The sequence below is a fragment of the Hyla sarda genome, chromosome 2 (genome assembly GCF_029499605.1).
Source record: "Hyla sarda isolate aHylSar1 chromosome 2, aHylSar1.hap1, whole genome shotgun sequence".
NCBI lineage: Eukaryota > Metazoa > Chordata > Amphibia > Anura > Hylidae > Hyla > Hyla sarda.
The window spans coordinates 483,199,872-483,213,711 of record NC_079190.1 but is presented as its reverse complement, the minus strand read 5'-3'; the positions used below and the strand labels follow the sequence as shown (position 1 = coordinate 483,213,711).

The 13,840-nt window shown below is 46.0% G+C and overlaps 1 protein-coding gene across 2 annotated transcripts in view; it reads right to left on the bottom strand.

Moving 5' to 3' along the window:
* IFNAR1 (interferon alpha and beta receptor subunit 1) overlaps positions 1-13,840 on the bottom strand; it is a gene marked incomplete in the record, with an annotated part of 62,893 nt that overhangs the window by 39,363 nt on the left and 9,690 nt on the right. The window contains 1 exon segment of one of the 2 annotated variants that reach the window (XM_056559501.1): positions 7,597-7,901. Within the exon segment in view, the coding sequence (XP_056415476.1) occupies positions 7,597-7,675 (79 nt within the window). 2 annotated transcript variants of the gene reach the window in all.

The following is a 13,840-nucleotide window of genomic DNA, read 5'->3' as shown; positions in this document are numbered from 1 at the left end:
TTTCGCACACTTGGTGTGCTTCGTCCGGCCAGATGGCCGGACGAAGCACATCAAGTGTGCGAAACTAGAGCTCGGTCGCCACCACTTGTCCCCCCACTCCCCTCTCTTCTGTACCCCGCATGTGAGTATGTCTCAATAAAGAAGACCCTGCAGCCACATTGGTGAGTGCCGATATTTTCATTTCTCTTCACGGATACCATGAGATTTGTAAATGACTTCTATTAAAAAATCCCAATCCTTCCAGTACCTATCAGCTGCTGTATAATACACAGGAAGTTATTTTCTTTTTGAATTTCTTTTCTGTCTGACCACAAGTGCTCTCTGCTGACACCTCTGTCCATTTTAGGAACTGCCCAGAGCAGGAGAGGTACTCTATGGGGATTTGCTCCTACTCTGGACAGTTGCTAAAATGGTCAGAGGTGTCAGCAGAGAGCACTGTGGTCAGACAGAAAGGAAATTCAAAAATAAAAGAACTTCCTGTGGATCATAACAGCAGCTGATAAGTACTGGAAGGATTAAGATGTTTTAATAGAAGTCATTTACGAATCTGTTTAACTTTCTGGCACCAGTTGATTTAAAAGAAAATGTTTTCCAATGGAGTGCCCTTTTAAAGGGGTACTCTGGCAAAATAAAAGTATTTTACTGCAAGTGAATATAAGATTGTCCCTTGTGAGCTGAATACATATAAGAGAAATTCGAAAATGTCTGCCATTCCGAAAATGTTCTTCCTTTCCCCCGAAATCAGCATATAGGTCTGTCTTTCTCTGCTGCGGTGGCCATTTTGGGCCGGGACATCACCAAAACACATCACGGTGGTCGACCGTGTTTTTGCCTACGGTCGGGAAACCGCATACGGCCGAAAACGTAGCCGACCGGAGGCTACGGTTCACTCCGGTCGGCTCATAGACATGCATTAAATACGGTTCCCGAATACGGCTGAGTGCGGGCACCGCGATTAAGCCCCGCCCACCCCTCCTCCCAGCCGTATTCGGGAACCGTAAGTACAAAACGTGGTGTGAAAGCACCCTAACTCCCTCTGCCAAGTCCACCTGTCCCAGTCACTGAATATACATATTTAGGGTAAGTTCACACGCGCAGATTTTTTTTGCGGGTTTCCCGCTGTGTATTTGAAAGTAGACGGGCTCTTCTCGGCTGTCCGCAGCCGATTTTCCGCGACGGAATTTACACTGCGGAAAATCCGCCGCAAGCCCCATTGAAGTCAGTAGGGACTGTGGTGGATTCTCCGTAGCGTAAATTCCGCAGCGGAAAATCTGCTGCGGAAAGCCGAGAAGAGCCCGCCCACTTTCAAATACGCAGCGGGAAACCCGCAAAAAAATCCGCACGTGTGAACGTACCCTTAGAGGGTTTGCTCAGCAATGATTCGCAGGGCACGCCCACTGTGTGTGTGTCATAGGTGGGACGGTATTATGGTAATTGCAGGCATGGGGAATCCAAGCAGGAATCCAAGCAGAGCGGCTCCTGACACACAGAATATATAACCTTAGAATCATGGGAAATGTAGTATGGGAAATGTTGTATGGGAAATTTAGGATGGGAGATGTAGGATGGGAAATGTAGTATGGGAAGTGTAGTATGGGAAGTGTAGTATGGGAAATGTAGTATGGGAAATGTAGTATGGGAAATGTAGTATGGGAAATGTAGGATGGGAAATGTAGTATGGGAAGTGTAGTATGGGAAATGTAGGATGGGAAATGTAGGATGGGAAATGTAGGATGGGAAATGTAGGATGGGAAATGTAGGATGGGAAATGTAGGATGGGAAGTGTAGTATGGGAAGTGTAGTATGGGAAATGTAGGATGGGAAATGTAGGATGGGAAATGTAGGATGGGAAATGTAGGATGGGAAATGTAGGATGGGAAATGTAGGATGGGAAGTGTAGGATGGGAAGTGTAGGATGGGAAGTGTAGTATGGGAAATGTAGGATGGGAAATGTAGGATGGGAAATGTAGGATGGGAAATGTAGGATGGGAAATGTAGGATGGGAAGTGTAGTATGGGAAGTGTAGTATGGGAAATGTAGGATGGGAAATGTAGGATGGGAAATGTAGGATGGGAAATGTAGGATGGGAAATGTAGTATGGGAAATGTAGGATGGGAAATGTAGTATGGGAAGTGTAGTATGGGAAATGTAGGATGGGAAATGTAGGATGGGAAATGTAGGATGGGAAATGTAGGATGGGAAATGTAGTATGGGAAATGTAGTATGGGAAATGTAGGATGGGAAATGTAGGATGGGAAATGTAGGATGGGAAATGTAGGATGGGAAATGTAGGATGGGAAATGTAGGATGGGAAATGTAGGATGGGAAATGTAGGATGGGAAGTGTAGGATGGGAAATGTAGGATGGGAAATGTAGGATGGGAAATGTAGAACCAGGAAGTGACTGGATTTTTCAATAAAGACCTAATTGAGAAGGTTGAACTGCACTATGTATTGACTCGTGTGAATAAACTACTTTGCTTTTTTTGGACACTGGAGTGCGCTTTTTTGTCCTATACATTGGATCTCTGGTGCTATAGTTTAAAGGGGTACTCCATTGCTAGAAATGTTATAAATTTAAAGGGGTATTCCGGCTGAATACATATTATCCCCTATCGAAAGAATAGGGGATAAGATGTCTGATCGCAGGGGTCCCGCTGCTGGGGACCTCCGCGATCTTGGTGCAGCCCCAGGCATTCTGTGCACCCCAGACGTCGACGTGACGTCACGGCCATGCCCCCTAGTGATGTGACACCATGCCCCTTCCCATAGACATGAATGGAGGGGGTGTGACGTGATGCCACGAAGGGGCGTGGCCGTTATATCAAGTCCCCATCTCGCAGGCAGCGCCCTGCGCAGAATACCGGCGGCTGCAACGAGATCGCGGGGGTCCTCAGCGGCGGGACCCCTGCGATCAGACATCTTATCCCCTATCCTTTGGATAGGGTTTAACATGTATACAGCAGGAATACCCCTTTAAATGCTAAAAAAAAATGCTCCTTCCCTGCTGATTATTGTATCTGTGCTAAGACTGTGATTATTATATTTTACATTGTAACCTTTTAGTGATACAGAGCCAGTTAATTGTGTAACCATGTATTTATTTTGTTATTCATTCACTCCCTGGCTCTCTGCGATCTACGTCCTGCGGCCCTAAGATAAGTCTACGGGGCCACAGAATGGAGATCACACTGCAAACCAGGGCGTATAGTGTGCTAACGTGTACTTCTCCGTGCTGAGCCCCCAACCGATCAAAACTTTCAACATGTCTCTGACACCTTTTCAAAGTTTTTTGAAATGACAGGTACACTTTAAAGAAAAACTGATATCCTGTGTTAAAGGGGTACTCCGGTGGAAAACTTTTTTTTAAAAATCAACTGGTGCCAGAAAGTTAAACAGATTTGTAAATTACTTCTATAAAAAAAAATCTTAATCCTTCCAGTACATTTTAGGGGCTGTATACCACAGAGGAAATGCTTTTCTTTTTGGACTTCTCTTCTGCCACGACCACAGTGCTCTCTGCTGTCCATTTCAGGAACTGTCCAGAGCAGCATATGTTTGCTATGGGGATTTTCTCCTGCTCTGGACAGTTCCTAAAATGTACTCCCTCCTTCAGGAAAGATTTCTGGTTTGGCAAAAATTCCCAGTTAGTTCTAAAAACTCTGTAGTTGGACTAAAATGGGAGGGGCCGTCACGCCCCCTCCCATGGACTTGCAATGAGGGGGTGTGGCCGTGACGTCATGAGTGGGCGTGACAGTGACGTCACGAGCCTCAGCCCCACATCACGAGTCATCCGGCACGGAGCGAAGTTGGCTCCGTGCACCGGATGTCTGGGGTGCCGCAGCCAAGATCGTGGGGGTCCCCAGCGACGGGACCCCCCGATCAGACATTGTATCCCCTATCCTTTGGATAGGGGATGAGATGTCTAGGGGCGGAGTACCCCTTTAATGGCCTATGAATCTCCACACACAGTCAATTGTGTTCTCCTCGAGCAGAAACTTTACCCCCCTGACCTATATATATATATATATATATATATATATATATATATATATGCCATAATTACACAGTGTACGTAAGGTTTTTTATTTGTTTGTTTTTTTACAGATATACAGCTTTAAAAAAATGTGTTAAATTTCCGGATTTTTTTTGCAAAATAATGTTTTTGTAAGAAAGCCTATGGAAAAGTGCACACACAGGGGGATTTATCAAAACCTGTGGAGAGGAAAACTTGCCCAGTTGCCCATAGCAACCAATCAGATCGCTACTTTCATATTTAGGAAGGCCTGTGAAAAATGAAAGAAGCGATCTGATTGGTTGCTATGGGCAACTGGGCAACTTTTCCTCTCCACAGGTTTTGATTAATCTCCCCCACAGTGCGTACAAGAAAACAATGGCCTTTACAATGAACAAGTCTATTATTTAAGTAATAAATAACCGGAATAACAAATATATATCTCATACGACCAAAAATACACTGTGTGAACATGGCCCAATTCATAAACTTTATTCTTACCTTTTTCTAGTCCCCATTTAAAGACTTTTAACCTTTATTTATGTGTTACATTACAACATGTTAAATGCATTGGTATCTATTAGATCAAACCTAAAGTATAGTATGTAATGAAAAGAAAATGATAAAATGTGAGTGCTGGGTCTGCTACTTGCTTTTTGTTCACACGTAATCTCCATATTTTACCGTTCCGTGGGATTTTTTTTGCCATATTTGGAAGTAAAATAAAAAAAGGAAAAAAAAAAGTTCCGAATTATTTATTAGTTTTTCCCCCATTACAAACGAAAATAAGTGTAGAAAATTAAATCTGTCAGAAAAATTTCTGAAGCGTCAACACTGCATATTAGAAAAAAACATTTTTCAAAAACTTTTCAAAAATATTTTTAAGCTCAATTGTAATAAAATATTGTAAAAAATTTTTTTGTCTTTATTAAAAAAAAATTATAATTTAAAACTATTTTTATTTCACGGCTGCACATTTTTTTTTCCAAATGAGGGCCTAAAATATAGAAAACATAGAAAAAATATGTTGGGAAATTTTTTTCATGTGTGGCCATACCATAAGACGACACTGTTGCATAATTTTGCAGCTTTATTTCCCCCCCGCAGTTTTTATATAGAACAAATTGTTCTAGTTTACATGGTAGAATTTCTAAACAGAATCCGGTGGCACAGTTCCAGTCATCATGTAATAGTGCCATGGTGTAAAACTCACGGCAGTAGGCTGGAACACAGGAGGTAGTGAATCCGCTGGACCTGTGTGGCAGATGACGTGTGGCAGGGAGCGGAGTCTAAGGTGGCGCTGGTTTTCACCAGAGCCCGCCGCAAAGCGGGATGGTCTTGCTGCGGCAGGCGTCACCCAGGTCGCTACCCCTGGCACAACCACACAGGCGGCTGAGGTGAAGCGAGGCACAGTAGGGATGAGACAAGACGTGGTCAGGATAGCAGGAGGTCAGAGCTGGCGGCACAGGTGCGTAGACAGGGACGTAGCAGGAGGTCAATAGGCAGGCGGCAGGGAGCAAGGAAAGGTCACGGAATACAAGGGTCTGGAACACGGCAAAACGCTTTCTCTAAGACACGGAGGAAAACAAAGATCCGGCAGGAGTGTGTGGGAGGTGCAGGAACTTATAACAGAGGTACAGGTGTGACACATAATTACGGGCGCACTGGCCCTTTAAATTTTAGAGCTCCGGCGCACGCCCTAGGAGGCGGTGGCACGCGCACTGGAGTTGAGAAACAGAGGGCGGAGGTTAGTGACGGGCTGGGATTTGCATGCGGGCGCTCCCGCGATGTGAATCCCAGCCCCGCCGGCTGGGGAAGTGAGAGGGGTAATGTGCTCACGGCCAGCGTAACACATGGAAATTCCGATTCCGGCCTCCGCAGAAAGAACTGACATATCAATTCTTTCTGCGGAATCTGCTCAGAAATGCATTGTGGTCTATTTAAAAGGCCCATTTCTGAGCGTTCCTGCTATCTGTGGAATGTCTGCCTGGACATTCTGTTGTGTGAGCATAGCCTTACAGGGAAATGTGTTTTTCTGTACTTTTAATTCTTTTTGCAAAAAAAAAAGTAAAAAACAGATATTGCATTTCTATCCACAGAATGGAGTTTTTAAATACATATTAAAGGGTACCTTTCATCAAAAAAAAAAAAAACGTTTGATATATCATAGATTAATGTATGCAGAATAACTTTCCAATTGCATGTTATTAAAAAATATGCTTCTTTCTATTTAATTTTCCACTTTGAAAAAATGACCACTAGGGGTCTCCCTACCAGTCCTTTTTTTTTTTTTATAGATTTCAGACTCATGCAGGAGTCCTAAATCTCAGACTGCAGCTGGGACACAGACAAACTCACCACTGCACACTGCCAGGGAGCAGTGTTAAGCTTGTCTGTGTCTCGGCTGCATAAAAAGGACTGGTAGGGAGACCCCTAGTGGTCATTTTTTCAAAGTGGAAAATTAAATAGAAAGAAGAATATTTTTTTAATAAAATGCTATTGGAAAGTTATTCTGCATACATTAATCTATAATATATCAAAAGTTTTTTTGATGAAAGGTACCCTTTAAGGGTACTGTCCCACGTAGCACTTACACAGCGTATTTCACACTATGCTAAATCTGCTGCGCAGCAGGAAATACGCTGTGTATCCTCCAATGAGCATACACAAAGGAGTACCCTGCGGCAGATGTGAATAAATGAAACAAAGTCCAAACGGCTTTATTTTCAAATCTTGAATAAAATCTTGCAACGACTTTACATCACAAAAGACCACATCTTGACGCGTTTCGAGCGCATACAATGTAAACTCTTTGCAAGACTTTATGAAAATGTTTAAAATAAAGCTGTTTACATCACAAAAGACCACATCTTGACGTGTTTCGAGCGCATGCGCTCGAAACGCGTCAACATGTGGTCTTTTGTGATGTAAAGTCATTGCAAGACTCGTTGCACTCGAAACGCATCAAGATGTGGTCTTTTGTGAAGTAAAGTCGTTGCAAGACTCGTTGATTTTGCAAAGTCTGGAGGTTCACAGTTCGAGACCACTGATATAAATTAGTATAATAACTTTTACTTATTTATTTACTTATTTATTTATTTAATTATTTTTTTTTTGCCATCCCTATGGCAATGACAATGTACCCTATTGTATTAAATACATTTTATTTATTTTTTTACATTTTTTTTTGTTATCACTATGGCAATGAGAATGTGCCCTATTATTTTAAATACATTTTATTATTATTTTTAACATTTTTTTTGTGTTATCGCTATGGCAATGAGAATGTACCGTATTATTTTAAATACATTTTATTATTATTATTTCTTTACATTTTTTTGTCATCGCTATGGCAATGAGAATGTGCCCTATTATTTTACATATGAAGACACTGATCTTCATAGCAACCAATCATATCACAGCCCTCATTTGCCTAAGACAGAAGGGGGGGAGGGGGTAATGAAAGCAGCGATGTGATTGGTTCATTGGACAGCCAATCATGTTCTACATCTCCTCCTAAAGCACTGACACTAGGGGGCAGCAGACACACACACGCTCCTCATTTCTACTCAGTTTACTGACCTCTAGTGCCGGCTGCCGTCCATATAACAGGCAGCAGTATCAGGGTGACAAGCCGCCCCGCCATGTCCTCCCTCATCATCCTCTTCAGATCTTCGCTATGACCAGCCTGACATGAGATTCTCTTCGCCTCATCCCTCCCATCTCAGCTCTCATCCCTTCCCGGGACCGGACATTTCATTTATTAAAGTGTCTCCAAAGTTGTACGGTAGCGGCCATTTTGTTGAAGTCAATGCCTTGTTGAATCGAATGGAGGTGACTTCGGGAAAATGGCCGGGGAGACGGGGACAGAAATAAACTAACATTGTACCATGTGCATTTACCACATGGTTTCACATTTGTTATGAATACTGTTGTGTCTCCCACGTTCTAGGAACCAGGTGGTGGGGAGGACGGTGTGCATGGGAAGTTTTCACATTTATATGAACGAAATATAGTTCAAGCAGCAGTGTCTCCATAAGACAGTGTTCACACTGCTAACCAGTGCCATGATGCGTTAGCCAGTGCGTTCAGGCGAATGTCAGACAGTATCCGAACAGTGTTTCCCAACCAGGGTTCCTCCAGCTGTTGCAAAACTACAACTCCCAGCCTGCTTTTGGCTGTCCGGGAATGCTGGGAGTTGTAGTTTTGCAACAGCTGGAGACACTGCAGTATACCCTTCAAGCTAAATTTTCACTTACAAAAATGTCCCCCCAAAAAAGTCTGTTTTATTTATTTATTTATTTAACCCTGCAGCCAGATGTTAGCTGAAACCCCAAACGCCCACCTAGTGGGAACTATACTGCCAACCTAATGTGGAGGAACTATACTGCCAACCTAATGTGGGGGAACTATACTGCCAACCTAATGTGGAGGAACTATACTGCCAACCTAATGTGGGGAAACTATACTGCCAACCTAATGTGGGGGAACTACAACCTAATGTGGGGGAACTATACTGCCTACCTAATGTGGGGGAACTATACTGCCAACCAAATGTGGGGGAACTGTACTGCCAACCTAATGTGGGGGAATTATACTGCCAACCTAATGTGGGGGGAATTTCAATGCCAACCTAATGTGGGGGGGGGGGACTATACTGCCAACCTAATGTGGGGGGAATTGTACTGCCAACCTAATGTGGGGTGACATACTGCCAACCTAATGTGGGGGAACTATACTGCCAACCTAACGTGGGGGAACTATACTGCCAACCTAATGTGGGGAAACTATACTGCCAGCCTAATGTGGGGGAATTATACTGCCAACCTAATGTGGGGGGAATTACGATGCCAACCTAATGTGGGGGGGGGGGGGGATCTATACTGCCAACCTAATGTGGGGGAACTATACTGCCAACCTAATGTGGGGGAACAATACTGCCAACCTAATGTGGGGGAACAATACTGCCAACCTAATGTGGGGGAACTGTACTGCCAACCTAATGTGGGGGAACTATACTGCCAACCTAATGTGGGGGGGGGGGGATTATACTGCCAACCTAATGTGGGGGGACAATACTGCCAACCTAATGTGGGGGAACAATACTGCCAACCTAATGTGGGAAACAATACTGCCAACCTAATGTGGGGGGACAATACTGCCAACCTAATGTGGGGGAACTATACCTACAACCTAATGTGGGAAAAAATACTGGCAACCTAATGTGGGGGAACTATACTGCCAACCTAATGTGGGGGGAATTATACTGCCAACCTAATGTAGGGTAACATACTGCCAACCTAATGTGGGAAAAAATACTGCCAACCTAATGTGGGGGAACTATACTGCCAACCTAATGTGGGGGGAATTATACTGCCAACCTAATGTGGGGTAACATACTGCCAACCTAATGTGGGAAACAATACTGCCAACCTAATGTGGGGAAACTATACTGCCAACCTAATGTGGGGAAACTATACTGCCAACCTAATGTGGGGAAACTATACTGCCAACCTAGTGTGGGGAAACTATACTGCCAACCTAATGTGGGGAAACTATACTGCCAACCTAATGTGGGGGAACTATACTGCCAACCTAATGTGGGGGAACTATACTGCCAACATAATGTGGGGGAACTATACTGCCAACCTAATGTGGGGTAACATACTGCCAACCTAATATGGGGAACTATACTGCCAACCTAATGTAGGAAACAATACTGCCAACCTAATGTGGGGAAACAATACTGCCAACCTAATGTGGGGGAACTACGCTGCCAATCTAATGCTGGTGAACTATGCTGCCAATCTAATGCTGGGGAACTATGCTGTCAACCTAATGTTGGGGAACATACTGCCAACCTAATGTGGGGAAAACTATACTGCCAACCTAATGTGGGGGAAACTGCTGCCAACCTAATGTGGGGAAAACTATGCTGCCAGCCTAATGTGGGGAAAACTATGCTGCCAGCCTAATGTGGGGGAAACTATACTGCCAACCTAATGTGGAGGAAACTATACTGCCAACCTAATGTGGGGTAACATACTGCCAACCTAGTGTGGGGAAAACTATGCTGCCAACCTAATGTGGGGTAACATACTGCCAACCTAATGTGGGGGAAACTATGCTGTCAACCTAATGTGTGGGAACTATACTGCCAACCTAATGTGGGGGAACTATACTGCCAACATAATGTGGGGGAACTATACTGCCAACCTAATGTGGGGTAACATACTGCCAACCTAATATGGGGAACTATACTGCCAACCTAATGTAGGAAACAATACTGCCAACCTAATGTGGGGAAACAATACTGCCAACCTAATGTGGGGGAACTACGCTGCCAATCTAATGCTGGTGAACTATGCTGCCAATCTAATGCTGGGGAACTATGCTGTCAACCTAATGTTAGGGAACATACTGCCAACCTAATGTGGGGAAAACTATACTGCCAACCTAATGTGGTGAAAACTATGCTGCCAGCCTAATGTGGGGAAAACTATGCTGCCAGCCTAATGTGGGGGAAACTATACTGCCAACCTAATGTGGAGGAAACTATACTGCCAACCTAATGTGGGGTAACATACTGCCAACCTAGTGTGGGGAAAACTATGCTGCCAACCTAATGTGGGGTAACATACTGCCAACCTAATGTGGGGGAAACTATGCTGTCAACCTAATGTGTGGGAACTATACTGCCAACCTAATGTGGGGGAACATACTGCCAACCTAATGTGGGGGGAACTATACTGCCAACTAAATGTGGGGGAACTATACTGCCTGCCTAATGTGGGGGGAACTGTGCTGCCTACCTACTGTGGGGGCAACTGTGCTGCCAACCTAATTTGGGGGGTACTGTGCAGCCTACCTAATGTGGAGGGGGGTGGGGGAACTGTGCTGCCTAACTAATGTGGGGGGAACCTTGCTGCCTAACTAATGTGGGTGGGGGCTGTGCTGCCAACTAAATGTGGGGGGAACTATGCTGCATACTTAAAGGGGTAGTCCACTGCCCCAGCGTTCGGAACATTTTGTTCTGAACGCTGGGCGCGGGCTGCGGGGGTCGACCAGCCCTCTCCCATAGACTTGCACCCGCCTTCTCAATGCAAGTCTATGGGAGGGGGCGGGTGGACCACCACACGATACTCTGATTGTGCCCCTCCCGAGACTAGACTCTGGATCCGCCCCTGAATAAAGCACAGTGACCAACACCAGCAGATGACATGGCTCCCCAAATCATAGTAATTGGGGGGCAGGGGGGGGGGGGGGGGGGGGAAGAGGGTGCTTTGGGGTTTTCATGAGCTGTAACCATAATCATCACAATTATTACAAATCACAACTTGAACTATCTTGCTTTGCATGTAATGAGTCTCTCTCATATATCAGTTTCACCTTTTAAGTTGCATTACTGAAAGAAATGAACTTTTGCAGGTTATTCTAATTTTTCGAGTTTCACCTGTATATCATTTGATTAGGGGATAAGATGTCCTGAAGCACATAACTCCTTTAATAAAAACCTGATCCAGAGCGCTCAGGACCTCAGACTAGGAAGAAGGTTCCAACAATGCCCCTAAGCACACAGCCAAGACAACACAGGAGCGGCTTTGGGACAACTCTGTGAATGTCCTTGAGTGGCCCAGCCAGAGCCCGAACCCAATGGAACATCTGTGTAGAGACCTGAAAATGGCTTCCACCGGCGGTCTCCATCCAACCTGACAGAGATTGAGAGGATCTGTAGAGAAGAATGGGAGAAAATCCCCAAAGCCAGGTGTGTAAACCTTATGGCCTCATCCGCAAGAAGACTGGAGGCCGGATAGGGTGACCACGTGTCCCGGATTGCCCGGGACAGTCCCGCATTTGGAGAGTCTGTCCCGGGTCCCGGTCACCCTCATTCCGGGACAATGCAGTGTCCCGGAATGATCTGAGCCCGTGAGCAGCCGTCTGCCGACCGCTGCAGGGCCGCCATCAGGGGGGTACAACCAGTACCCTAGTAAGGGGCCCGGACCCCCAGGGCGGCCCGCTGGTGGCAGGACTTGACACTTGCCACTGGCTGTCACTATGCAAACATACAGTTACTGACTGTTCTCTGTACAGTATGTCACGCACAATACACCTCCTTCAGTTTACAATCCTTTGGGGCCATTGGGCGCTGCCACTTTAAAACAGCAACAGCCGCATGGAGGTAATGTAAGAAATGTGCCGTACGCGCAGGCAAGTCCACTGCACTATGCCCCTGACATCACTCACCTCATAGCAGAGAAGAGGAGAGCGGTGCTGGCTGGATGAACTTTCATTGCCTGAGACTGGGAATATGCCTAGCACCAGGTAGTTAACAATTAATAATCTATGACTGGGGTCAGGGTAGAAGCACTTTAATTTATAAATATACCTCCCTATGTATCCTCCGGGACTGTCCCGCATTTTGTGGTCTGCCCGCTGACCCAGGAGTTCTGCCTTGGGCCTCACTTTTTGCTCAGCAGCACACTGTCCCTCAATTGTGGTGCTCTTCCCTTCCCCTGCCTATGGCCTGCTCCGCACTAGGTGTACGCTCCCTGCTGTGCTCTGGCTGCTAGAGTGGTGTCCCAGTACCGCATTCTATACGGTACCTATTTATGTGTGGATCCCCATAGCCAGAGTCCCTAGGACGTAGGGATCCCTGTCATCCAGTCTACCCCTAGTCGCCTCTATTCCAGTGTATAAATTTGTATTTTATACAAAGGTTAAAGTAAATAGAATAACACATATGTAAATAAATGGTTAATTACTTGTTTCCATAGCGTTGCAGGACCTGCGGGTCATGTGACTAGGTGAACTCTATGGTATTAAGCTTAAGGACCTTTGGAGACCCTGTGACATAAGCAATCCCATTACACCATGTAATGGTGAATGGCAGATGTGCGGACCAATCAGATTCGCCCCGCCCCCTGCCCATATAAGGGAGCGGCGGCCATCTTCTCGCTCTCTTGCTCCTGTACTCCTGATGTGGAAAGACCTGTACAGCAATTGTTGCAGTGAGTTAGGCATGAGCCTTGTGGCGATGGCTGAACAATCTAATTATAGAGTGTATCAAATCCCAAACACTCTGCAGCATCACCGGACCTAATAATTCCCCTAAATCCGGACGGATCTGCAAATCTCTCCCTAAATTCAGAGACTGTATATTGTTACGCCTAGCGCTCCGGGTCCCCGCTCCTCCCCGGAGCGCTTACGGCGTCTCTCTCTCCGCAGCGCCCCGGTCGGTCCCGCTGACCGGGAGCGCTGCACTGTCATGGCCATCGGGGATGCGATTCGCACAGCGGGACGCGCCCGCTCGCGAATCGCATCCCAGGTCACTTACCCGTCCCGGTCCCCTGCTGTCATGTGCTGGCGCGCGCGGCTCCGCTCTCTAGGGCGCGCGCGCGCCAGCTCCCTGAGACTTAAAGGGCCAGTGCACCAATGATTGGTGCCTGGCCCAATTAGCTTAATTGGCTCCCACCTGCTCCCAGACTATATCTGATCACTGCCCCTGCACTCCCCTGCCGGATCTTGTTGCCTTAGAGCCTAGTGAAAGCGTTACTGTGTTTGTCCATACTGTGTACTTGACCTCCTGCTATTGCCTTATTGACCACGATTCTTGCTGCCTGCCCCGACCTTCTGCTACGTCCGACCTTGCTTCTGTCTACTCCCTTGTACCGCGCCTATCTTCAGCAGTCAGAGAGGTTGAGCCGTTGCTAGTGGATACGACCTGGTCACTACCGCCGCAGCAAGACCATCCCGCTTTGCGGCGGGCTCTGGTGAACACCAGTAGTGACTTAGAACCGGTCCACTAGCACGGTCCACGCCAATCCCT